This window comes from Myotis myotis, unplaced genomic scaffold, assembly GCF_014108235.1.
Source record: "Myotis myotis isolate mMyoMyo1 unplaced genomic scaffold, mMyoMyo1.p scaffold_m19_p_31, whole genome shotgun sequence".
NCBI lineage: Eukaryota > Metazoa > Chordata > Mammalia > Chiroptera > Vespertilionidae > Myotis > Myotis myotis.
The window spans coordinates 1,965,936-1,993,179 of record NW_023416337.1 but is presented as its reverse complement, the minus strand read 5'-3'; the positions used below and the strand labels follow the sequence as shown (position 1 = coordinate 1,993,179).

The 27,244-nt window shown below is 41.1% G+C and overlaps 1 protein-coding gene across 11 annotated transcripts in view; it reads left to right on the top strand.

Annotated features, from left to right (window-relative positions):
- Nucleotides 1-27,244, top strand: part of AUH (AU RNA binding methylglutaconyl-CoA hydratase) — a 176,369-nt gene that overhangs the window by 5,671 nt on the left and 143,454 nt on the right. For 7 of the 11 annotated variants that reach the window (XR_004966653.1, XR_004966654.1, XM_036302413.1 and 4 more), the window contains 3 exons: nt 16,904-16,971; nt 17,079-17,166; nt 26,846-26,932. Coding sequence is in view for 9 of the 11 variants with exons in the window: in XM_036302413.1 (XP_036158306.1) it covers nt 16,904-16,971; nt 17,079-17,166; nt 26,846-26,932 (243 nt within the window). In the remaining 2 variants the exon portion in view is untranslated. Of the gene's footprint in view, nt 1-8,267; nt 8,400-9,838; nt 9,873-12,509; nt 12,535-16,903; nt 16,972-17,078; nt 17,167-26,845; nt 26,933-27,244 lie in introns of those variants that run through there. The other 4 variants (XM_036302417.1, XM_036302416.1, XM_036302421.1 and 1 more) reach the window with 4 other exon arrangements.

The window sequence follows — 27,244 nt, the reverse complement described above, 5'->3', positions numbered from 1 at the left end:
GAAGTTCACAAAAATTTTCAAATAAAGTTAATATATATGGTAAAATTAAAAATAAAATAAAAACACTGTGGAAGGGTGCCAACCTTCACTTTCAGGCCCTTTCATCAAAAGTAAAGACTTTAAATATCTCTTGAGTCCTTGCTGTGAATGATAATTTCGTTCACTGTCTTTATTATTTGTGTTATCTATACAATTATTTTTACAGACAGTATCTGGACTCCTTTCTATGTAAGATGAGAAAAGGAAATGTTTGCTATTTTATTTCTTTCATCTTCTACCTTCCAATTTCTGTCATTTGTAACTTTTAGTTTACATCATAAAAACTTATGAGAGTTACATGTTGTTCTCCTATGACTTAGTCAGTGCTTCCTCTGTAGATGGACCACAGATAGGCTTGTAATGACACTGCCTTCAGTGTCTCCAGAAGCGGTCGTCTTCCCATCTCCACTCCACAGCCCAGAGCCTGTGCTCTCGCTCTGCACCTCTGCTGGAGCTTTTTGCTTCGTGACCCCCAGCATACCTTTTTTTTTTTTTTTTTTGTAAATTGAGATGAAATTCATATAACAGAAAATTTATCACTAAAGTTTTTAAGTGTACAGTTCAGTGGTTTTTAGTTTACTCACCATGTTGTACAACCATCACTACTGTCATTACAGACTACTTTCATTGCCTCCAAAGCAAATCCATGGCCCTTAGTCATCCCTCCTCATTCCCCTCCCCCCAGTTTCCAGAAACCACGAATCTCCTTTCTGTCTTTATGGACTTGCCTGTACCAGGTTTTTCACAGAAATAGAATCAAATAATAGATGGCTTTAGGTATCTGGCTTCTGTCATCCTTATGTTTCAGGATTTACCTATGTTATAGCATGTATCAGTACTTCATTCCTTTCTGTGGCTAAGTGGTACTCCCTTTTTATGTGTTTCTACTTTTTGGGTATTATGAATAGTGCTGCCGAACACTTGTATACAGTTATTTGTTTGAGCACATGTTTTCATTTCTTTTGAGTAGATAGTTAGGAGGAGAATCATTGGGTCATACAGTAAATTTATGTTCAGTTTTTAGAGGACCCACCAAACTTTTCCACGGCAGCTACACCATTTTACATTTTCAACAATCTACAGGGGTACCTGTTTTTCCACATCCTCGTCAACACTATTTGTTCCCACTTTTTTTTTGTTATAGCCATTCTACTGGTTGTGAACAGACACCTTGTGGTTTTGATTTGCATTTCTCTAATAACAAATGATGTTTAGCATCATTTCATGTGCTTATTGGGCATTTGTAGATTTCCCTTGGAAAAATACCTATTTAAGTATTTTGCTCAGTATTCCATTGGGTGGCTTGTCTTTTTTATTGTGAGTAACAAGAATTCTTTATGTAATCTGTGTATTAACCCTATATCAGATATATGATTTGCACATATTTTCTATTCTGCGGATTGTTTTATCACTTTCTAGATCATGTTGAGGAGGTCTGATTTATCTGTTTTTCTTTTGTTGCTTCTGCTTTTGTTGTAATATTTAAGACACTGTTGCCTAATCTAAGATCATGAAGATTTATACTTATGTTTCCTTCTAAGAGTGTTACAGTGGTAGCTCTTACAGTTCTGTCTTGCATCCATTTTATATATGGTGTGAGGAAAAGGTCCAATCCATTCTTTGGTGGGTGAGTAATATCTAGTGTCCCACCACTATTTGTTGAAAAGACTATTTTTGCACCATTGAATGGTCTTGGTATCTTTGTCTAAAACCAATTGACCTTAAAAGTGTTTATTTTTGAAGTCTTAATTCAATTCCATTGATCTATATGTCTCTCCATATGCCAGTATCACACTGTTTGATAACTGTAGCTTTGTAATAAGTTTTGAAATCAGAAAGTATCCAAATAAAATCCTCCAAATAAGTCTTTCAGCTTATTTCTGCAAAAAAGGCAGTTGGAACTTTGATAGAGATGTGTAGATCAATTTGGGAAGTATTGCCTTCTTAACAATTAAATATTTTATGAACACAGGACACCTTTTTACTTATTTAGATCTTAATTTCTTTAAGTGATATTTTATAGTTTTTAGTGTACAGTCTTGAACTTTCTTGATTAAGTTCATTCCTAAGTATTCTATTCCTTTTGATGCTATTAGAAATTGAATTGTTTTCCTAATCTCATTTTTGGAGCGTTTGTTGATAGTGTTTAGAAATATGGCTGCTTTTTATATATTGATCTTGTATCATATAACTTTGCTGAGTTCATTTATTAGCTCCAGTAGTTTTTGGTGGATTCTTTGGACTTTTCTCTATATAAGATCATGTCATCTGTGACTAGAAATAATGTAACTTCTCTCTCCCGCTCAACCTGGATGCTTTTCTTTCTTATCCCTTCCCTTCCTGCCCCTTCCCCTGTCCCTCCCCTTCCCCTTCCCTCCCCTCCCCTCCCTCCCCTTCCCTTTTCCTTTTCCTTTTCCCTTTTCCCTTTTCCCTTTCCTTTTTTGCCCAATTACCTCGGCTAGAATTTCCAGTGAAACATTGAATAGAAGTGGTAAAAACAGACATCCTTGTCTTGTTTCGTATCTTAGGGGGAAGACCTTTAGTGTCTGATCATTGAGTATGATGTTAGTTGTGGCATTTTATAAATGCCTTTTATGAGGTTGAGAAAGTCCCTTCTATTACTAGTTATTTTCCTTTGTCAGTTGAGATGATCACATGGTTTAAAAACATTTTTCTTTATTCTGTTAATGTGGTATATTTGATTGGTATAGATCCAGTTATGGTGTATCAACCTTTAAATATGCTGCTTGATTTGGCTTTTTAATATCTTCTGGAGGATTTTTACCTTTATATTCATTAGGGATGTTGGTTTGTCATTCCTCGTATATTCTTGCTTTCTTTCTGATTTATTCTCTACACTGTTACATGAGTGATCTTTTTAAAATACAAATTTGGCCCTGACTGGTTTGGCTTAGTGGATAGAGCGTCGGCCTGCGGACTGAAGGGTCCCAGGTTCGATTCTGATCAAGGGCATGTACCTTGGTTGCGGGCACATCCCCAGTACGGGGTGTGCAGAAGGCAGCTGATTGATGTTTCTCTCTCATCGATGTTTCTAACTCTCTATCCTTCTCCCTTCCTCTCTGTAAAAAATCAATAAAATATATTTAAAAAATAAAATAAAATACAAATTTGAACATGGAAATAAATTTCCCCAACTTGATAAAAAGCTATTGGAAATGTATAGCAAACATATTAAATGGTGAAATACTAAAGCATTCTCATTAAAGGCATTGACAAAATAAGGGAACTTGTTAAATTTGCTAATATTCTGTATTCACCACAATCAATTATAGAATACTTTTGTTCTCCCCAAAAGAAACTCCACACTTTTAGCTTTCACTGCCCAATCCCTCCATCTCTGCCAGCTCTATACAACCACTAGTTAACTTTCGTCCCTTTCAGTTTGCCTCCTCATGGCCTTTCAGACAAATGGAATTATACAGTATGTGATCCTTTGGGACTATTTTCTTTCACTCAGCATAATGTTTTAAAGGTTCATCCATGTTGTACACGTAACGGTTTTTTATTTCTTTTTATTGCCAAATGCATGTATAGACCACATTTTGTTTATCCATTCATCAGGTGATGGACATTGGGTTGTTACCATCTTTTGAATATTTTGGGTAATGGTTCTCTGATCATTCTGATACAGGATTTTGTGTAGATATATGTTTTCATTGGAAATCTTTTTTAAGGAAGATACTAAGCCCCAAAGTTACAAAAACAAAGATATACTACATAAAATTTAAAACTTTGGTGCAACAAAATACCATAAACAAGTTGAATTAAAAAAGTGAGTGATAGGGAAAAGACTTAATAAATAATGAGTTAATATTTGTAATGTAAAAAATTAGTCAAAATGCAAAAGACCACTCTGTGAGTAGGTAGGCAAACAAAAAAGACCAGTTAATTCACAAAAGAAATGACAGATGGTCATTAAACTTAGTTAATTAAACTTTAGTTCAGAAAATGGGGTGAAACCTGATATAAATGACATTATCTTCCCATGTATTATCAGAGATTTATAATATTAAGTGTTGGATGGACCAGTGATTCTTTTTTTTAAAAAAAATATATTTTTATTGATTTCAGAGAGGAAGGGAGAGGGAGAGAGAGATAGAAACATCAATGATGAGAGAGAATCATTGATCGTCTGCCTCCTGCAGGCCCCCTACTGGGAATGGAGTCCGTAACCCAGGCATGTGCCCTTGATGGGAATTGAACCCGGGACCCTTTAGTCCGCAGGCCGATGCACTATCCACTGAGCCAAACCGGCTAGGGCTGGACAAGTGATTCTTAATAGCACATTTTATGAGCCCCCCTCTATTGACTGGAAATGCAATGTACAGATAATGTAAGCTACTCACATACGTAATTTTTAAAAATGCCTAAATATAATGAAAACAAAAGGAAGGTACTTTTTGGTAAAGCAATATATTTTAGTATGCAAGTTTTTTTGCTATGATTACTAAAATACAAATAAGTTAAGATTAAAGAGAAGAGAGAAGACCAGAAGCCATTTAACACAAGAAGTAGAGGAAAATAACAAAAAAGTTGGCATAAATAGTTAATAGAATAAAAACTAATATTGGGTCCTTAAGCTCAGTTGGTTAGAGCATCATCCAGATATGCCCAGGTTGTGGGTTTGATCCCTGGTTAGGCCACATACAAGAATCAACTAATGAATGCATGAATAAGTGGACCAGCAAATTGATATCTCCCTCTCCCTCTCCCTCTCTTACTTTCCGCCCCTCTCTTTTCCTCTTCCCCTTCTCTCTAAAATCAATCAATAAAAATAATAATAATAACAACGAAAAACTAACTACCCCTCTCCCCTAATATTGGGTTAAAAATAACAGACCAAACTAATTTGTATATGGTGAGAGACTGAGACAGTAGCCTGAATTGAAAAAGGGATATCATGTCAAGATGAATTTTAGAGAGTCGGGGAACAAATATGATATTCTCGCAAATGAACTGTACCTTACTTAAATAACTTTGAGTCACAATTTTCTATTGGGACTTGGGAGAGGGTGGCAACAGAGTAAATTATAAGATTCACTTCTCATCGACACCAAGTCAGATAGAAGTTCTCTCTTATCAGTAATACACTTGAAAATGCAGTAAATGTAATTAGACTAAGTCTGCCTTTAACTTTTCTTTTTTGATGGGTACCATGTGAAACAATTTATCAGAATTCCTGATTTTAGGGTAACAAGCTTATACTTGTGTGTTTGTGTGTAAAGTTGGAATTTTCTGTATCCCAATGTATTAGATTTTGTACAGTGTATCTTTTGCATCTTGTCTAAGAAAATCTGGTGGTTCCATCCAAAGTGAGACACAAGAATGGCCACAGATACACCTAAATGGCCCGCAGAAGCTGAGTCCCAGTGACCTTTTTCCTGTACATCCTTGTAAATAAATTAATGTGGGTAATATAAGAATAATTTGTTGGCACAGTTGTGTCTCAGTACAATGTAGAGGTAGTTTAAACATATTTGAATTGATCTTAATATTAGGTTCATTTTGTATATTTTTTCAGCATTATTGATAATATAAAAGTTCAAATATGAGGGGAAGGAAGTGTCGTGTGTAGGTTATACACATAATTGGAGAGAAAATGTAGTATTTCCCACCTTTGTAAATTTCTGAAGGTTCTCATGTTCACATTTGTCCCTGATTTTATCGATGTAATTTTATGTTCTTTAATGTACAAAGGGCCCTTAAGTTATGTCACCTTCAGACCCCACAGGCCCTGGACCCAGCCTTGGAGGCAACCCACGATGCTCCTTTACATTTTCCTAATGTGGCCCCAGAGGTGTTGGTGCTTGGCCGAGCAGTAAATAGGGACTGTTTGGGGGATTATTTGCAAAATTAAGAATTCCCAGACCTAGAATGTTCATTTCTTGATATTTGCCAGGCAAATACTTATGCAGGTATAGAAAAAGAAATCTTTAAGAATGCTTATTGCAGCACTGTAATATTTAGTAACAGTTTAAATGCTCAAAAGGAGACTAATGGAAATCCATGTCACAGAATTTTATGATTTAAAGAAATGTCTGTAGATAGAAAGATCTTTTTTTTTTTTTAAATATATATTTTATTGATTTTTTACAGAGAGGAAGGGAGAGGGATAGAGAGTTAGAAACATCGATGAGAGAGAAACATCGATCAGCCGCCTCCTGCACCCCCCCCAGGGGGATGTGCCCGCAACCAAGGTACATGCCCCTGACCGGAATCGAACCCGGGACCCTCCAGTCCACAGGCCAACGCTCTATCCACTGAGCCAAACCGGCCACGGCTAGAAAGATCTTTAAGATTGAATTAAGTAAGTAAAAGAAATATTTATGAATTAGTTATGTAGAATAGCACTGACAGAAAATACTGACCCCATTTATGTAAAATAGCAACAACAGCCCAAACTGTAGTACCGCTCTGTGTTTCTGTGTGCAGATACATTTTCTGGGAGGTTCCATAACTGATTACTGAGGCTTCCTCTGGGGAGGATAGTGGGAGGGTTCAGGGAAGGAGATTTTCACTTTGTGTGTATAATTTTAATTTTGTACAAGCCAAATATATTCATGTATATTTTTAAAAAGTCCCAGCTAAGTCTCTGTGCTCATCTCTCAGCTGTGTGAGCTTTGTAGAGCAGGGTTGAAGTTGTAATGAACTTGTCACAGATTCACCAGTGATGTTTTATGAAAAGGCAGGGAAACCTAAGACAGGGATTTAAGGTTAGCATATGAATGTATAATTTTTTCTAAGTTTGAATAAACCTGTTTTGGCTAGGTTAGATGAGGAGGATGCATGATAATTGAGCTTCCTTAGAAGCTGTTAATTGTGAAATAAAGTGGGACAATTACAAAACAAAGAATGACAGGCTCTGCTGAAGAAAGCTAAGGTTTCATTCCATTTTGGGGTAATAGTAGCCCATTGATACATTTGAAGGTACAATTGTTTGGCACTGGATGATTCATTTTAAATTACAGAGCTAACTTCCAACTCTTTGATGTGGATGTACCCAAACATCAGTCCTCAAACCTGGGGCCAGCACTGCTATAATTAACCATGGGAAAAGCATTTTGATGGTACTTTACATGTTAGTAATAATGTCAACAGTATTGTATCTAGCATGCATTATGGTAACACTTACTGTCCCTACCTGCTAGAAAGGACAAAAGTAATTGAATGCTTATGTTGTAAGCTTTATATGTACAGCTGGGGCACTAGTAAGCTTACAGCTGTTTGTATGGAAAATAATGCAATAACTAATAAACAATAATATGAGAATTTTGTGTACTCACAAATGTAAACCTTCTTGTGCCCCACCCTGTGTATACCAGATCATTTGCTCCTCACAATAGCCCCACAGAGTTTGGAACTACTAGCATCTTCCTCAACAATGTAAGACACTGAGGACCAGAGAGGCCAAATATCTAGCCAAAGGTCATATAGCCAGTAAGTGGCAGACTGGGATTTCAACCCCAGCAGTCAGATCTAAGAACCTGCATTCTTAGCTCAGAAGCACAACAATACAAAGTTCATGTGCCTGAAGCTCGGAAAGGCCAAAACTCATGTCAGAGTTTGAAGTAAGGAAAAGTTTATTAATCGAGAAGTTGCCAATTCAGAAGATGAGAGTTTTAATCCTCAAATCAATTTTAAGAAAGTACAGCGTTCAGGCTTCTTTTATGTCAAGGGAAGGGAAAATGGGAAAGATTGTTTTTGTAAAAACTCAAGTCCCAGGCAGAATTCCTCTGATGATCAGCATGTCGAAAGCAGGAGCTGTTAGCCGGAAGGCCAGGGCAGCAATGCAGGCGAGTACAAGATGGACTCAGTGAGACTGCCATTTCCCTCTCTTACATCCTTAGAGTTGACATCAACTTGGATGTCTCAGAGGCACTTCACATTTACTTTAATTCAAGACCAAACTCATGAACTTTATCCCCCGCCACTTTGTGTTTTTTATGGTTCTGTCATCTCCTTTCATCCACTTGCTGAAGCCAGACACTTAGTAGATACTTCCCACAGAGTTTGGAACTCTCCTAACCTCAGCCAGACCTATCATCTCTTGACTAGACTGCAGCTTGTGCCTCGAAGCTTCTAGCCCTATTCACTTTTGGTATGATCTCCAAAGATATCGAAACTATATTTCCCCCCTGCTTGCATATGTGTGTTTATATGACTTAACCCTCCTTCACTGATCATTCCTTATTTTTTTCACAGGACTGTAAGGATAGGATATAGCCTGAGGTGACCTCTTCTCTCATTGGCTCTCTTCTTCTTCTCCTGAGTGGCAGGGCCTGCAATGGGGCCATGACTATTGGCCAGGGACCAGGAGTCAGATTTAAAAGGACTCTTAGGTGGGCTTTTTCTGGGCAGAGAATTCTCTGGGTGGGTCTAGATCCTGAGAAGGTCCACAGGGGAAGGATAATGGTCTTAGCAAGTGGAACGTCCATTGTGAAGTGGTCTAAAGATCAGTTCCCAGGGTAGGGTGGAACAGGGGGTCCCTCGGGGGTGAGGACGACGGAGCCCAACGCGCTGGGGCGTTTGCATGCACGACTCTGGAGACCAGGTTCAGAGACACAGATCTAAGTTTATTGAGGAAGTACAGCCGTATATAAAGGGGTAAGCAGCCAATACAATAGGGACACGCTTGCTATGTTATCCAATGGGCGTGAGGGTCGGGGCTAAGAGTAGGTGGCTCTTGGAGATTTGTCAGGTGGGTGTTGCCACTTCCTGGTGTGCCAAGGAAGCATGTTTGCTGGAGTGTGCTCACAGCATTGCATCGGCCACAGCACCGAGATAAATCTCTTGAGCTCTGCCAACAGTAGGGGATATTGATTCAATTATTTGATCAGACCTAACATTCCAGCCTTTTTGTTTTATGGAATAGGGACGAAGGTCATATCTTCTGTAGTTACTTCCTGCTGAGGAGGGACATTGAGATCATAGGGGGTAGACTTTGATTGTAGTTGACTGGAATGTTGTATAGATTCCTCCTGGTTGGAGCGAGGGGTTGCAGCAGTATGATTTCCCCGAGAGACTGGTTAGTGAAGGCGCGAGAGTGGTCCTGAAGGAAAGATGAAAAATGGCACAGAATAGCTGAGCCAAAAATGAGGATGAGGAATAGGAGTGCTAATGGTCCTATGAAGGGAAGTAGCCAGGTATACCAGTTAATATTCTTTAGCCAGTAGTCCCATGAATTTGATTGATGATCTCTAATCTTTGTGGCCCTTTCTGTTAATTTTTGGATGGCATCCCTGACCAGGCCAGACTGATTGACATAAAAACAACATCATTCCTCTAGAAAGAGTCATAGACCTACCCTTTCTCCATAGTTAGGAGGTCCAGTTCTCTCCAGATTTTGGAGGTGACAGCTGCTAGTGATTCTGTCTGATCCTGAATTTGAACTAAATTTTTGGCAATGTCATGTAGGCTTTCTTGTAGGTCCTGAGACAGGATTTCAAAATATGATAGAGCAGTGGTTAGGGCCCCTATGCCAGTCCCGACACCTGCTGTGATTGCGAGGATTTTGAGGAGAGGGATTATCTGGACTGCTCTTTTGTGTCAGCTATGATGGGTTACCGGGATAGGTAAAGACTGATTATTGGGGGCTACATCTACATTGGATGAGAGCTAGATGAGAGTACAGGTTCCTGCCCAGTTGGTCGGGAGGCAGATGTATGTGTTTTCCCCACAGAGGAAGAAGAATCCCTGATCATGCATACAAGCTGAAAGGTAGGGAGAAGAGGTGGACTAAAGGATATGAAGTTCCTTTCCCAGTTCTATGCTCCAAATCAAGAGCGGAGTTACCATGGCACTACCGATAAGAGGTGACAGTTGAGTGTTTGAGATTCTATTGCAGTGAAAGTGGGTGGGAATGCTAGGATGGGCTGTTATCCAAGGGAAAAGCGAAAGGGAAGGAAAAGAGCTGTTGAAGCCTTGGGCCTGGATGGTTGGATAAGAAGTAAAATAGATCGGCTGTAGGAAATAACCATTGGCTTCCGGGGAGACCTGGTAGTTAACCTGTTCGGACCAATGGCTATTGGGTAGTTCTAAATTAACTGTGGTATTGCAGGCTGATGATGGGAGATGGCCTATTGCTATATTGCCCTGTGACCTTGTAAAGCATAAAGGGGTTTGGGTGGTTAGTAGGGTGTGTAGAGTGATAGGACCTGTGACCGGGATGGAGGAAGGAGCTACCTTAGCAGAGACTGAATATAAGAATGGAAATGAAAAGAGGCTTGATGCCTGGGCTGCAGGATAATTACCTAGAAGGGTGTCTGGCTTTTCAAGAAATACAGTTCCCCTTTCCTTTTTATAAGCTAGAGTGATTTTTGCCTGATTCCATCTCTTGATTGAGTTAGGGATGGTGGCATACGCTGAAGAGGAGAGGGAAAGGCAGAGCCAGCAGTTCCTGGCTAAGGTTGGATTGGTCTGGTTTAGGAGGCAGTGGGTAAAGTTAAGTGTTCATTTGAGATGAGTGAAGGTGAGAAAGTTCCTTATGGGTGTAGGAAAGGAGTGTTGGAATAGGATGAGAAGGAGAACTAATCCACACTTCCAGGGCTGGGATTACCCCAATCGGGGGAAAGCCTATGTTTGGGATCTAGAAAGAGGGAAATCTCGTCCCATGGGATGGTGGTGTTCCAGGGACGGGTTATAATCTTGAAAGGTGGAACCAAGGGGTATGCCCCGATAGTTAAGCTGTAGTTGGGGTGGTTAGGAGTACCTGATAAGGGCCTTGCCATCGGGGCTGTAAATTATTTAACAAGTGGATTTCCTTTAGGAGGACCCAGTCCCTGGCTGTAGAGGAATAGGGGGGATGTCTCCTGTAAAAGGTCAAGGGAGGACCTGATCAGCATGCTCTCTCAGTAATTGTCTCACAAGATTTAAAATAGAGACATAGTGCCCTAGCCAGTTTGGCTCAGTGGATAGAGCTTCCCCCTGTGGACTGAAGGGTCCCGGGTTTGATTCTGGTCAAGGGCACATGCCCAGGTTGTGATCCCCAGTGGGGGGTGTGCAGGAGGCAGCCAGTCAGTGATTCTCATTATTGATGTTTCTCTCTTTCCCTGTTCCTTACTCTCTGAAATCAAAACAAATATAATTTTAAAAAATAAAATGGGGACATAGCCCCTAGAGGGGTCCCTGTGGAAGGGAAGTTTCCTAATAAGAGGGTCTTCCATACATGAGTTCAAAGGGACTAAGGAAGGGGGTTGCCTTGATGTGCATAAGGGCTAGAGGTAGGAGAGTAGTTTAAGGTTCTTTAGTTTTGTGAGTTAATTTAGTTAATTTAGGTGAGACTGAATTAAGGAATTTGTCTTTTCTACCTTGCCTGAAGATTGGGGCCAGTAGGGGCATGTAAGTTCCACTGGATGTTCAGAGTGGAGGAGACCTGTTGAGTCATTTGAGATGTGAAAGCAGGTCCATTATCTGATTGCAGTGAGGTGGGGAGGCCGACTCTGGGGATGACAAGCTGAGTGGGAGCTGTGTGACCTCGGAGGACTTTCAGACGCAGTGGGCAATGCTTCTGCCCAGCCTGAGGAGGCGTCTACGAGGGTTAAGAGATACTTGGTTCTCTTAATGGGGGACAAGTGAGTGCAGTCAATCGGCCAGTCTTGTCCAGGGGTTTGGCCCCTTGCCTGATGAGTAGGGAAAGGAGGAGGTCTACCCTGTCCTGGGGGAGATACTGAGTAACAAGTAGAACAGGTTTTGGGGATATCTTGCAGTAGGGAGCTAGGCTAGGACATGTGATGGGTGGGGGGTGGGGGGTTTTAGGATTTGTAGAAGCGGTCTGCATCCTATATATAGGGAATTGTGAGTAGCCCCAAAGATATCACGGGCCTGTCCCTGGGGAAGGATATACTTGTCCTGAAATTTTAACCATGGATCTTCCTGAGTGGCCCCAAGAGCTAATAGGGACTAAGCTTCTCTGGAGTGTATTAGGGTGTTATATGAGGTAGAGCTAAGAGTTGGGGAGACAGGGGCTTCCTCTGAGCCGCTGCCTTGGCCTCCTGGTCTGCTTTGTTATCTCCCTGTGTTACGGGATCATTCCTGACTCGGTTTCTTTCACAGGGTATGACCTTTAAGAAGGCTAGAAAAGGGGAGAGAGGGTCCTAAATGCCAAGCAGGAAGACCTGTGAGGCTTGCAATGATAGTGTCATGGACTGTGAATGAGCAGTGGAAATAAAGAAATGTCTAGGCTCCAACTTAAAGACCTAAGCCACAGGAGAGCCTGGGCGGCTGCTTTAGCTCACTCGGAGAGAAGGGGTCCCTTCAGACATCAGGGGGATCAGGTTCTGAGTCACTGGACAGACTTTTCTACAACTTTCACAAATCTTCCTACCCATTCACAAATAACCAGCTTTAGTGAAAAAGTAAACAACCAGCATTTCTTAGATTGACATTTATGAACACATTTTAAACACACTCTTACTTTCCAGAAAATATAGCTTCAACAAAATACAAGAGGCCTTCTGTACTAAAAGTGAAGAGCAGGTGAATTTAAAACTTGTATAACAATCAATGTTTCAGTATTTTATGTTATTTAAAAATATTTAGATGTTTATCATTTAACCCAGCAATGCTCCAAAGCCTTTAAGTTCCCGAAGACTGTGGATAATGATGTACAGGCACATGGGGCTGGAGAAAAGGCGGGGGAGGAAGGAGCAGGCCCTGCAGCCTGTTCTAGGACTGCAGTTCCCAGGCCTCCAGCCGCTTGGATTTAAAACTGCCACATTTTCCTTAGGGATAACAGGCTAAGGTTTGGGTGATAATGAGTTCAGCTTCTGATAGCAGCAGGACTGTTACGTAAGCATTTGCAGTTTTGCAGTAAAGAAAGTTGTTCTTTGGGAAGGGGGGTGAGAAGGTACTGAAGTGAGAGCAGTTTTCAGAGCATTCAAGGGGTGAGAATGCTGGCCTTGGGATCTAAGGCCTCAGTGAGGGGTCCCTTCACTTATCATAGAGGGGCTTTGTGAGGAGACTAAAGTTGGGAACCAAAGGTGAAAGTACCCAGTGAGCTCAAGAAAGGAGAGTATTTCTAGTCTAGAGGAGGGGACAGCCATGGAGGAAATAATGCATTCACAGTCCAAGGAATGGCTCGGCTTTGTGGGGTGAGAGTGAAACCGAGGTAGGTGACTGTGGTTTGGGATAACTGGGCTTTATGAGGGGATGCACTGCAGCCCTGGCCGGGCACCAAGGTAGAACGAGAAAAGGGTGGATAAAGGGGTGCCTAGTAAGATGCAGTGTAGAGGTAAGGTGGCTAATGGCTGTGAGACTAGTCTGTCAACCCCCATAATAGAGACTGAGGAGGGAACAAGGGTTCCCATGAATTCGTGGAGGGCAGAACAAGTGGCACCAGGTGTCAATTAAAAAGGAGATAGGCTTATGTGCCACCACAATCATTACCCGAGGCTCTGCCCTGGTGATGTAAGTCTGTGTGGCCTTGTCAGGGCCTGGGCAGCTTCAGTCTTTGGTGGCCAATCCCAGGAGGTCTGGGAGCTCCAAACCGGATCCAAAGGGTGGTCTTGCTGGGCTGGCTGAGGTATGAACTGGAGGGGACAGATTACAGCCTGAGTTCCAGTGGCTTTTCCTTCTGCACCTTGGGCAGGGCCCAGGTGGGGGTCTCGGGTTTGAGTAGGACTAAACCCATTGTCCTTCCTTGTTGCATTTGAAGCAGGGCCTGGAGGAGGCTTAACCCCTGTCCTACCCTTGTTGGAGGACCAGCACTTCGTTTGGGGTTTGTGAGAGCAGTAGGTAGGAGCTGGAAGGTCTCCTGGGCCTCAGCCTTGGCCTGATCTTGCCTTGTTGTTGGATTTGGGTCTCCTCGTCTCCATTATTAAAGACCTTAGAGGCCAGATTAATAAAGTCTTTTTGAGATGTTTGTTTACCGTGTCTGTTTTTTGAAGTTTATGGCATATGTCAGGGGCTGATGGGGCTATAAAGTGGGTGTTCAGAAGAAGGGTTCCCTCTGCGGTGGTGGGGTCTAAGGTGGTAAATTTCTGTAAGGCCTCCTTGAGGTGGGGGAGGAGAGATGGGTTTCCGTCAGGGCCCTGAGTGATTTTATTGTGTCATAGCTGACCGCCTTATGGACAGACTTTTGAGTCTGGCAACGAGACAGGTGATTATATGGCTTCGGAGCTGGTGCCCTGGAGAAGGAACCTTTAGTCCCATCTCAGGTCAGTTGGGGACCACATCAGCGCCAACTGGGTTGGCCACCGAGTCCTGTGCCTGTGGAGGGCACAGCATGGTCCTGGGGTGAGCGAGGAGGACAGGAGGACATAGACGTCGTGCCAGGTCAGGTCATAGGACTGGGTCAGGTACTCAGTAAAGGTGGTAAAGGTGGTGGGGTCGGTAGAAAAAGACCCGAGACGCCTCTCAATCTGTGTGAGGTCCCACATAGAGAATCGGGCGTGTACCCAGATAGTATCCTCAGTTCCTGCTGCCTCCCTCAGGGGTAGATGGGGCACAGGAATAGAAGTGGCTGTTGAGGAAGGCGGTCTTTGGGTGGCCTGAGAGCGAGTGTTAGGTGGGAAAAGTCTATTGGAGCTCGAGTTCTCGGTATTTGGGCTCTCAGGGGTCGGGGAGAAGGTGGTTGCTGGTTAGGAGGGTCTAGGTTTTGGGAATCTACTATAGGTGAGGGAGAAGGTGCACAAGGGGGTAGCAGTCAGTGGTCTGCTGGGTCAAAAGTAGATTCAGAATCAGAAGTGTTAGGGGTGATGTTTGGTGTGAAGGAGAAGGATCTGACGGGTAGAGCAGGACTGGCAGAGAGCGGGCTGGGACTGAAGGTGAAAAGGCCTGGACGGAGGGAATCTCTGACCATTTTCCATTGAGGTGACAGCAATTATCTAAATCGCGCAATGTGTTAAGATGGAAAGTGCAGTTTTCAGGCCATTGAGACTTATTATTTAGCTCACATTGTGGCCAAACAGTGTTAGAAAAGAAAATGAGGGCCTTGGGCCTGATCTGCCCTGTGAGTGTGCAGAGGGAGTGTAGCATGGCCCACGAGAGAGGAAGGGTGAGTGACGGATTACAAATCCAAAGGTGACTGCTTAGGGCAGGTATCCCCTACGCTAAGCAAATCACCATGAGAAACAAGGGGTGACCCCCCAGACTGGGCGTCCCCAGTCCAGAAGAACCCGGGGCTGAATGGCTGAGGAGACTTCTGGCCTAGCGCTAGGGCTTTCGAGAAGAGAGACCTTCGAGAAGTTAGTGAGAGAGAGTGGGCAGAAGACTCCAGATGAAATTGTGGAACGTCACTCACCTAGAGAAGACTGGCCGGTGTGGGATGGAGGGTCAGCGATGGAGAAGGAGAGGTTCCCGATCCGGTGTCCTCCTTGGCTGGTTCAGGAGGGCCCTTAAGGGAGGGAGGCCTGATCGAGGCTGGTGTACCCCTGAGGGAGGCAGCAGGAACTGAGGGTACTATCTGGGTACACGCCTGATCACCAAGTAGGATTCGGAGGCAAGTCCAAGATGAGCTGCCACTACCTACTGCTCTCTGAGTAGCAAACTCAGGGTGAGCGAAGCCAGGGTGATGGCTCCCCTTCCCTGTGGAACCCTCCCGGGTTTTGGCATTAAATGTTAGGGTCGACAAAGGAGGAAGGCACGAGGCCTAAGTATTGAGGGATTATGAATTTATGAGGTCATCTGGATAGCAGATGGGTTGAGCCCCAAAATGGCGTCAGCACCCAGGGGCGGGGAGTCAAAGATTTTAAAGGACTCCTAGGCGGGCATTTTTTGGGCAGAGAATTCTCTGGGCAGTTCCAGATCCTGGGAGTGTCCACAGGAGAAGGATAATGGCCTTAGTGAGTGGAATGTGGTCAAGTGAAGGGGATTGTCTTTTGTGAAGTGGTCAGAAGGTCAGTTCCCAGGGGATAGGGTATTGATCAATTATTTGATCAGACCTAACACCCACCTCCATTCCCAACTAGATGAAAGGCATTTCTGTTATACAAGGAAAATTTGTGCTTACTCGGGACAGGGTTGAGTACAGGTATTTACAACTTTGAATATCAAATTAAGGTCTTTGAACTCAGACATTTTGGAAATAAGATAAAATTAAAGGTATTTAAGCAGGGGTTAAATTATATGCTTAGAATTATTTTTGAAATATTGATCTGACTGCAGCAGTTAGAATGGGAGCCTGGATTTAGGTGATGGTCTCTGATAAAACTAGGGAAGTTAGGAGGGAGAGCTGGGCTTTGTGGGAGATAGAATGAACTTTGTTTCTATAGATTGAGGTTGAGTTGCTTGCTAGATTTCCAAATGGAAGTGCCTTCAGTTTATGCAATAGAGGGAGAGAAATTTGGGATGGAGATAATGAAAACTAGTTAGTATGACAAAAAGAGTAATTGAGGTGGTAATATCTGGTATGTATACCAATAGCAAAAAGCTGATCCTGCTGTCCTTGCCTGTGACAAGGATTTGTTGTTAGCCATTAGTTCTGTGGGTAGGTGAAGGTGATAAAACCGCATTTTAAGTAGTACGCTGTAATTGAGAATTTTCACTAGTAAGCGTGGCCCTCCTTCTAGTTAGTCTAACTCGGTGGTATAAAGTGTACTTAAATATGCTGATTACCTTGGTGGTGCTTAAAGAGATAAATTGTAGGGACATGATGTTCTAAAGCTCTTCTGTATCAGTCGGAAGAAAAGCAGTGAATATGAAGCAGAAGATTGATTTTATAAATATGTTACAGTACCACATTCTTTAAAATATATGCTTGAAACAGAAAGTAAACACAAAACTAAGCTCTTGGAGGGCACTTCGAGGAGGTGGTAGATTTCTTAAGTGTCCAGTTAACTAGCTGTGTGTGGGAGTCTGTACGCTGAACACTCACTAACTCAAGTGCTTGTGCTTTTTTCATAACTAGGAATTGTGGTGCTTGGAATAAACAGAGCTCATGCCAAAAATTCATTCAGTAAAAATCTCGTTAAAATGGTGAGTGTAAAGATTAAACTCTTTGCTTCTAAAATTAAGCTATAGTGTTGACATCAACCTGAAAAATGTTCTCCCTTTTTCTTCTTATCCTCCCTGTTTATATTTAGCTCTCAAAAGCTGTGGATGCTTTAAAATCTGATAAGAAAGTACGGACTGTAATAGTGAGGAGTGAAGTCCCAGGGATATTCTGTGCTGGTATGTAAATAAATTTTATTATGAATTAAATTGCAGTCTAATTTTTCCTCACTAATAGCCTATTATAATGTGTTCTGTGGTTTGAATTCCATTACCCATAATTCCTCTTTGTCTTTTTTTTTTTTTTTTTACTTGTTTACAAGAAAAAAGATGCTTTGTCAGTATTAGACACTTTTGTAACATGGAGCTTGTTTGGAAGTTGAAACAATAATTTGAGTCATTTGTGTGTAGTACATGAATAATATTTCTGAAAGATCAGCTGGGAAGGAAAAATTGTATTTTTTACCCACAACAGTGTGCTGTATTTATCAGTGGCTCAGAAAATACTTTACTTGACTAGCAATAGCTGCCCCACTACAATATGTTAAGTATAGACATTTGCTTTGAAGGTTGGTGTTTGTAGTAGTGCCTACCTATGTTCACAGGATGTATTTTAAAATTGGTAGCTACAGCAGTGAAAGGTAAATGTTGTTTTCCCATTTATACTGCTTACCAAAAGATTATGTTTTTTTTTTTATTTTCCATATTTGTGAGTATTTCTAAGCCATGAAATTGAGTGAATCTGTTTCAACTAGTAAACAATGTACATGATTAAGATAAAAAATGCTGATAACATGCAGTATCATTGTAATTTACTAATAAGTAAATGAAGGGAGAAGTTGACTGAAGAATAAGTTTTTTTCCCCCAGTGAAAATATAAATGGGATAATCCTTTTGAGGTAACCAAACTTTTGAAAGAATGACAACATACACTATTTTATTCATTAATCGAGTATTGAACATTTAGTGTATACCAAGAATGATGCTGAAAAGATGGGGAAATACTTCTAGATAGAATCTTTTTAGAGGTGTCTTAGTTGTGAAACTGATATTCTTCAGTTTCGTAAGGGTCCTTAGTTTTCCGAGCTTCACACTCTGTGGCTTCCACATGAAAATATTGCAGAATTTTACGGTATGTAAGACTATTCCATGTAAATGGGTTATATTTTGGCTGTTGATGTAATGTAGCATACCTACAAGGGTTAGTTTTAACTCCTTTGGCAATCAAAGACAGTGAAGTTATACTCCTCAGCTGCCTGGGTGGTGAGGTTCTGCAGTGCAGATTTCTGCTTTTACATCTGTCAAACACAAGTAACACCATCTGCCTGGTAGGTTGTTCGAGGCTTCATTGCCACAGTGTACCTACGGATAGTCAATAGTAAGTCACTGATGGCTCTTCATAGTTTTTTTTATAAGGGCTTTACATGTATTTCTATTTTATTCCTTAAAGAATATGGAAAATGTATACCAAGACAATAGCATTCTTGTATCTGTGACTTTAGGACTAGTGAATATTCCTCCAGGGGACTGAGTCAAGTGCCACGACAGATGGCTGTGAGGTCACTGTTCTCAGGTCCTGTGAGAGCTGCTGAGGGCCTTATTGGGAGGACTTTGGTCAGTTTGGGGGCCTTTAAAGAAGGCCCTATTATGTAAATCCACGAGGAGTGACATGATACTGTGAAGGTAGAACAACACTTCAGAAATAGTGTTAATGACCATAGTAACATTACTGTTGTCACCCGAGAGCTGCCCAAGTCAGAGGAGGTTCTCCCCTCCTCGGCTTGTGAGAAAGAATTCAGACAAGTGATAGAAAGCAGTGTTGAAGCAAAGCAAGTGAATTTAAGGAAACAAAGCAAGCAAATTTATTAAGAATACACTTGGCATAAAGCACAAATGGGCAACTGAGCTAGTCTGAGCGTCCCGCCTGGTGTGGGTTCAAGAGTTTTATACTTCCCCCTATAGGTTTCAAGGTTCACCTGTCAGACTAGATTTCAAGGTCCTCCTTTTACGTTGCTGTGACTTTTCACGGAATTTATTAGATCATCTGGCAATTTTATCTCGTCAAGTCCCAAGACCGCTGACTTTGTTCAGTGGGTGAGATAAACTCCCCTTCCCCCTTCCCTCCTCCCTCCTCCTGCCCTAGCAGCTGTTTATCCTGCCTAACATCGCTCTCTCAAGTGATACCATCCAGATGCTTTTGGGGTTTTTGTTATTTGTCCCCCAGACTTCACCTGTCCTTGGGTTTAGCTGGAACAAGTGGCATTAATTGGCTGTTTGTTCTCTGTTTTCCCAGGCCAGGGGGGCTTGCGCTATGTGTTCTCTAGTGAGGGAGGGTGTAAACCATTTGCTCTCAAGTGTCCTTGGTGGGGGAGGATGAGGTCTTGGGATTCACAGGTTGGCTGCAAGCTGCCCACACTGTTCGGCCTTGTTTAATTGTCTTGTCTCAGTTTCCCCATTCCACTTTCCCCATTTCACTTCCTAGCTTCTTACTATCCTGCCACACTGTCTTTTTGTTAATAATAGGTTTTGTGATTAAAACATTGTAGTTATTGGTAGAATTCTTTTAATCTTACCTATTTATTTGCTGCCCATATGTTTTGCATTGCTATATTATGTATATTCTTTGAAATAGGCTTTAATTCTTTAATACATTTTACAGATGTCTTTTATAGGTTGCCTTTTTGGGAACATATTAAGTAATATACCACATCTTTTTACTAGATTAACAAGTTAGCTTTGAATATGTTTTTCAAGTATTAATCAGATACACTTTCTTTGCTGTATATGCTTTTAAACTTTGTCATGATTAAGATATCTATATTTTAACTCATAAGAACTGTTACTGTATTTTATAAAAAAAATCAGTGTTTGAATTATAGGAAAATTGGGGCAAATCATTTATTAATTCAATGTGTATAATAGAACCATTCTTTCAAATTTCTTTGAAAGATTTTCTTTGCTTACATATATTTGAAACAGTTTAGTAGGTCTGTCTTTATTAATATGTACAGATTAAGTGTAAGTCCAGATAAATTTAAACTTATAGTCTCTGTTAATTTAAAATATTAATTTTAATTAGGCTTCATTTATTAGTTATTGTTGAAGAATACAGTCTTTTGGGTGTGTTTTGCAGTGTCTCTGAATTGTCTCAGACCACCCTCCTAGTCACTGATAGTGTCTCTGGTTCTTGACTTTGGTTCATTGTTTCTGTATCGTTTTTCTAAGATATTAGAAAAACATAATTAAGCCTATTAAACTGATCCCTATATGCATTGGAGGTTGGACAGAGTGATTTCTGACTTCCCATTTAAATCTATTATTTAGAATCAATAACCATATTTCACTTACATTTTTAAAATTAAATTTTAGTTTAAAAAATATAATAGGTCAAAATGTGTTAGATTTGTACAGAATGTATGAAAAAGTATATAAAGAGAGAAATCCCCCTGTCATCACACTGCCTCTACTCCATTATTCCTCTAATAAAAATAACAATTTTTATCATATTCTTTATTCTTCTTGTATTTCATTATACAGATGTATACACATACCAGTACACATGAATATACAAATATGTATGTTGAGGAACTGTTTGCTGTGATAATGTGAAGCCTGCATGCAGTTTGGAGAATGCATGTTGTAAGAGCTGTGCATGAGGTGTTATGCCCACGGTGCCTCTGGTGCTGGAACTGTCTGCAAGTGAGACTCTGGTTGGAGTGATAGCTTCTGTTCTCTCTCTGTAAAAATAATTGTTGCATGAAATTATGTTAAGTAAATGTACATACAAAGTAAATAATTTTGAAAAAAATCACCAAGTGTATTAGTATACTTTTTGGTTTTGGTAACTGAAGTTGTGACATTAACTGGGCTTCTGAATTATTCGTTACAAACATTTGAGAAGAAAACATCTTATATAATAAAGAGCTAATATGCTAATGTTCATGATGCCCTCATGCAGTAACGACCGATCAGCAGGAGGCTGCGTGCGTGGCAGGTGCGGGTGGGCAGGGCTGCGTGCGTGGCAAGGCGCACGCGGGTGGGTGGGTACGTGACGCTGTGTCCCTGCCCAGCACCAGCCGGGGACATGACGGGGGTGGGGCCAGCCAGGTCTGGGTCTCGCCCAGTGGGGGTGGGGCCGGCTGGGTCTGGGTATCTTCCCTTTTAATGTGCACGAATTTCGTGCACTGGGCCACTAGTTTTTAGAATAAAACAATCTCATTGGGTAAGTCACATGCTATCTTTTTAAAGAGTCCATGTAAGGTCAAGGACCTGATGAAAGGGGTGGTTTAGCTGGAGCTACTTCCCCTGACTTGTAGGGCAGGGCTTGCTTTACTGTTCTGGTGATTTACTGCTTTAGAATACGTTTTCCTTTTAAGCTCTAAAATCTCATGCACTTAAGCATCATAATGGTCCTATGTCTGTGATGGCGAACCTTTTGAGCTCAGCATGTCAGCATTTTGAAAAACCCTAACTTAACTCTGGTGCCGTGTCACATATAGAAATTTTTTGATATTTGCAACCATAGTAAAACAAAGATTTATATTTTTGATATTTATTTTATATATTTAAATGCCATTTAACAAAGAAAAATCAACCAAAAAAATGAGTTAGTGTGTCACCTCTGACATGCGTGTCATAGGTTCGCCATCACTGTCCTGTGTTGATTGAGAAAATGCATAATGTCAAAATACCACTCTGGTTATAACAATGTATTTAAATGAATTTTCTGTTATAAACTACAATGATATCTAGATACAGAAAAAAAAGTATATCATAGTAATCATGACTGTATACAGTGTTTCCTATACGTGTATCTTTTCAGATACCATGCCATACCCTAAGCATGGCTCCAGGTTGGAAATCACTCTTGTATACTTTTTTTTGCCTGTACTTTTTTTTTTTTCTTTTAAGATTTTTTATTGATTTTTAGAGAGAGAGGAAGGGAGAGGGAGAGAGAAACATCCATGTCAGAAGGGGGTTGCCTCCTGCATGCCCCCTTCTGGGGATCAAGCCTGCAACCAGGGCCTGTGCCCTGACCTGGAATCAAGCCGCAACCCTGTAGTGTCTGGAGGACCCCCAGCCCACAGGGACCAGGGCTGCCTGCACTTCTTGTAGAATACTGAGCATGTCATTTTGATAATCAAAGCTCAGTGTAAGCACTGGCTACATAGTTTATATGAGATTGTCTTGAGTGTGTGCCCTGTCCAATTTTTATCTTGTTTCTTTTTATTTTATTGATTTCAGAGAGGAAGTTAGAAAGAGAGATAGAAACATCAATGATGAGAGAGAATCATTGATTGGCTGCCTCTTGCACGCCCCCTACTGGGGATCAAGCCCCCAAGCCAGGCATGTGCCCTTCACCAGAATCGAACCCGGAATCCTTCAGTCCACAGGCCAACGCTCTATCCACTGAGCCAAACCAGCTAGGGCTAACTTGTTTCTTATACACACACACACACACTCTCACTCACTCAAAGAAAATATGAAATCTGCTATTTCAAAATGATTTTGTAGTAACATTTTTAATGTATTATCTATAATGAAATTATGAAAAAGTCCTTTTAGTGCGATTACTGTATTGGTTGTAAACATGTAACCCTAGTCATCTATTTTTGCTCTTTTAGTGTTCTAAAAGTAAGTAGAAAGTACATGTGGATTGTTTTTACCATAAACTTTTTGAAGTGAGATTTTATGAGAAGTTACTGAGACTAAGAATTTTTCCCTTTGTAATCTCTAAAATAGAGTATAAACAATTCTTGGTAATTGATTCTTGTATATAGAACTCTCACTTGAGTGTTTCGTTGAACTACACTGGCGGTTTTTTTTTTTTTGCGTTTTTTTTAAAGTAAAGGTAGTTTTGCTTCTGCTTTTGAATTCTAGTAAATTGTGTTCTGACAAAATTTCTCACTAAAATTGTCAGCGTGCTTGATTGTTATGTGTATTGTTCAAATGGATACAGATGTCATGATGTGATTAGAAGTATGGGCGCTTCTGACTAATAAAGTTATCCAAAGTTGTTTCAGCGTCTTAGTTTGTTATATTTATGTATTTGAATGTTAATACCAGCGATTTCCAAACCTCTGAGCTGTGATTGGTGGGCAGTGCATGGGCCACAGGCGTCAGGACCAAACCCTGGACCCCTGAGCTCCTGGCATGGCTCCAGGAGCCTCCTCCAAACCGGTGCGGTCTCCCAGCAGGTTGTGTGCCACAGAGCCAGCATAGGTGCTGTGTTAGAGGGCACCTCATGTAAGGACTTGGTGGGTTCCAGGGTGCATTCCTGGGGCTCCTCCAGGACTCATTCAGAGTCCCTGTCTTTCCCCTCTGCATTGCTTGCCTCCTCTTCCATCTGCTCCTCTCTCCCATAGAGCACTACATTTAACTACTTTTATTAACCAACTAGAGGCCCCCTGCATGAAATTCATGCACGGGTAGGGTCCCTAAGGCTGGCCAGCGATCAGGGCCAGTCAGGGCCTTCTGGCTGCCAGCTGGGGCCTTCCTTTGTTCCACGCTGCCCCCTGGTGGTCAGTGCATGTCATAGTGAGCGATCGAACTCCCGGTCTCCTGGACAAACTCCCAAGGGGAAATTTGCATATTAGCTATATCTATCTATCTGTCTGTCTATCTATCTATCTATCTATCTATCTATCTATCTATCTATCTATCTATCTATCCATCCATGCATCCATCCATGCATCCATCCATCCATCCATCCATCCACGTAGATGCCTAACATCTAGCAAGTCCTTTTAACCACTCTGTTAAGATGTATCCTGGTTTCAAAAATGTTAAAATTTGGAGAAAGGAGTATGCATACAAATGGAGGAAATAAAGTACTTCGAGTACAATTGAGGACTACTGCAGAAGTGTTTGTAACAGGCAATTTTGGAAAAACAGAACAAAACTCAAATACATCCTCTGTCTCATCCCACCCCTGTTGTTTGAGCAGGTAGATTGCTCCACAGCGACCAGGTCCAGTGTATCTGAGACCCCAAAATCAGTCCTAGCTCCCTGGAAAGGAAGCCAACCCAACTTTTTGAAGTTTGTGGGGGAAGGGTATGTGGTTAATGGGCATCTCTTTTTTCAGCTGTGACTGGTGCAGAGCAAGGGGCTGCATCCTACTGATTGGAGCATGTGGGAAATGTCCTGCTTCTGAGTGTATAAAAAGTAAATGTCTTGTTACCAAAGTGGAGAAATTTATGAAATGGTTAATGACAGAGAAGCTTCTTTTAGAAGATGCCCCTTCTCACTACTCCCAGACATACCTCCCTCAGACTGACGACAGTCAGGGTGGCCTCCTACTCACCAAATCCGCCTCAGACGCTGGTAGGACCAGAGATGGGGGTGTGAGAGCTCTCGCTCTTGAGGCTTTCAGCTCCAGAGGGTGTCTGTTTAGAGGAGTACTGGTAACAGATTTTGTTCTTTCCCAGCCTTCTGCAGACAGACCATATTCCCAAGCAAAACGATCACTCTTCAAAAGATGCCTAGCTTTCACGTCGGCCTCTGGACTGGAAGTGGGTCTTCTCCAGATTCCCAAGGAGAAGCAGCCTAGGGCGGGTCTGCTGCTCCTCATAAAGCAACTCGGCCTTTCTCCACTGCACCTCTCCGAGCCGGGCTCTGGGCGCCGCATAGGGAGAGCTTCCCCGAACCTGCTTCCTGCACACCTAGGCTAGGATACATCTTGTAGGAGGCGTCTTCAGTGCCGGTTAGGCGGTGGCCAGGTCCTCCCGTGCCTCGCCTCCTGGGCTGCAGTCCACCGTCTCCCAGCGCCCCAGCCTCAGAAGCGCCCCGCAGTTGCCCATACCACCAGTCGCCTCAGCGCAGACCCCAACAGCCCAGGGTACAGCCCATCCAAGCCGGCCACCCGGCAGCCACGCCCACCACTGCTGGTAGCTCTCCGCTGCTGCCGCTCCGGGCGCAGGATGCTATGGGCACCGCCATCTTTGTTGTGAAGTGACAGCTAATTTGCACATTACCCTTTTATTAGATTAGATGTGTATTACCCCAGTATACACTGAGCAACATTGTATATTCTCAATTTAAAATCATATTCTCAATGTTAAGTGGTAGTGAGTTGAATCATTATGTCTTCTAGCAAATACATCCTACCTTAGATATTTTTTGGCTTTAATAACAATTTTCTTTCATGCTAAATTTTAATTCTTCATGGAAAAATTAGAAGACATATATTAGGTATCCACAAACGTTTAACAGTTCAGGTACTCAACTGAACTTATTAAGCAATATGATGTTACAGAGATTAAAGTCCTTGCTTTGTGCAGATTGAATCTCATCACCTGTCCCCCCCAGAAATCACCATTTGAATTTGGTATTTATCAATCCATGTATGTTTTATATGCCTAAATAGCATCCTTGTGTAAAATGGTTATTATCCTGTGTATCTTTTCTATATATAATTATACTAGTAAGTGTAATTATAGATTCTTCAATATTTTTAGATCTACCTATATTTGTACTCTAATTCCTTCATTTACACTAGAATTCTTCATTCCATTATATATTTTTTTCTGTCTTATTAACAATCCTTTTGATCAATATTTAGGTTATTTCCAATTTTTTGCTCTTTTACATATGTTGTATTAATTGTTATTTTCTCATTTCCTTGGGCGTGTGTTTGAGAGATTTTCTAGGGTGTGTGAATATCTTTCTATATAATAAAAGGCTAATATGCAAATTGTCCCCTTGGAGTTCAACCGACCAGGAGTTTGACCACTGGCTATGATATGTGCTGACAACCAGGGGGCGGTATGGAATGAAGGAAGGCCCCAGCCAGCAGCCAGGGGAAGGAAGGTGCCAGCGGCAGCCAACAACCAGGGGAAGGAAGGCCCCAATTGGCCCTGATTGCCAGCCAGGCCTAGGGACCCTACCTGTGCACGAATTTTGTGCACCAGGCCTCTACTCTGTGTGTGTGTGTGTGTGTGTGTGTGTGTGTGTGTGTGTGTGGTGTATGTGTACTGCAGTTCTCACTCTCATAGGAAGTAAGTGGGCTCAGAATGTCCCAACCTCAGCTGCTTGGTACTTGATATTGTATCTAGTCATGATTCATTTATAATGGGCCAATAAGTGACTAAGTAGCTGAGTGTATGCCCTCTGTGCTCTAATTTTATGTTTTCTATTTGTCTATTTACTTAAATGGGGACCTACCCATCTCAAATAGTTTAATTTTATTAAAAAGAATGTCTTTGTTGAGCCACAGAGTATATGGTTTCTTAAAGAATTCTTTATGTTTATTTTTCTCTGTTTCAGAGTGATAAATTCATAATTATGATATTGTCAGTTTGTTCATAAGTGAAAGCCAGTGATTCTCAGACGTGATCTGTAGTCACCAAGACAGGCTTCCAGGAAGTGATTTTCTCTGTAGAAAGGCATACTGTGCCCTTTTCACTGGGTTGACATTTGCACTGATGAGGCAAAAACAATAGTGGGTAAAACTGCCAACATCTTTGCAAAAACCAAGGAAGTGGCATCAATCTGTAGTTATTTGTGTTAACATTAATGGGTTTATTTGTATTATTAAATAAATAAATATTTTAAAAATTTGTAATTTTAGTTTCTAGTAAACTATTGGTACATATAACCTAAACAAAATCTTTTCCTCTAAGAGGTTTAGGGGACCTAATATCACAGATTTTGAGAACCATTATTAAGTACACAGTAGATATATGAACAAACAAATACATTATTCTTTCTGATTCTTTAAGAGGAAAATTTAAGTAATATAGTTCCTTTAACAGATAAATTCAGTTACTTTTAGTGTTATATATGAATTTAAAGTTTTCAATTTATTTCATTAAAATTTTGTTTATAACTAGATTATATTTGTAAATAAAATATTTTGCAGGTGCTGACCTTAAGGAAAGAGTAAAAATGAATCCTAGTGAAGTTGGTCCTTTTGTCTCAAAAATAAGAGCAGTGATCAATGAAATTGGTAAGTATAATTAAATTCTCCTTTTAGCATGCTGAATCTGACCTTAAATGCCAGATATAAAAAGTTATACGCTGTCTTTATGTATAAAATTTGGCCAAAACACTTACATAATTAGAAAATCATGACCTAAAGCTGGTTTTTGTAAAATAACACGTAATGTATTTGACTTGAAAATTTGTGAAGAATGTTTTATAATTAAAGAGGCCGCCTATGTATGATGACATGGCATATGAAGGTAATTGTTACAAAACAGAGAGAGTAATTTGGCATTAACCTTTGACTTAAAGTATCTATAATTTTTAAGTAATTTCA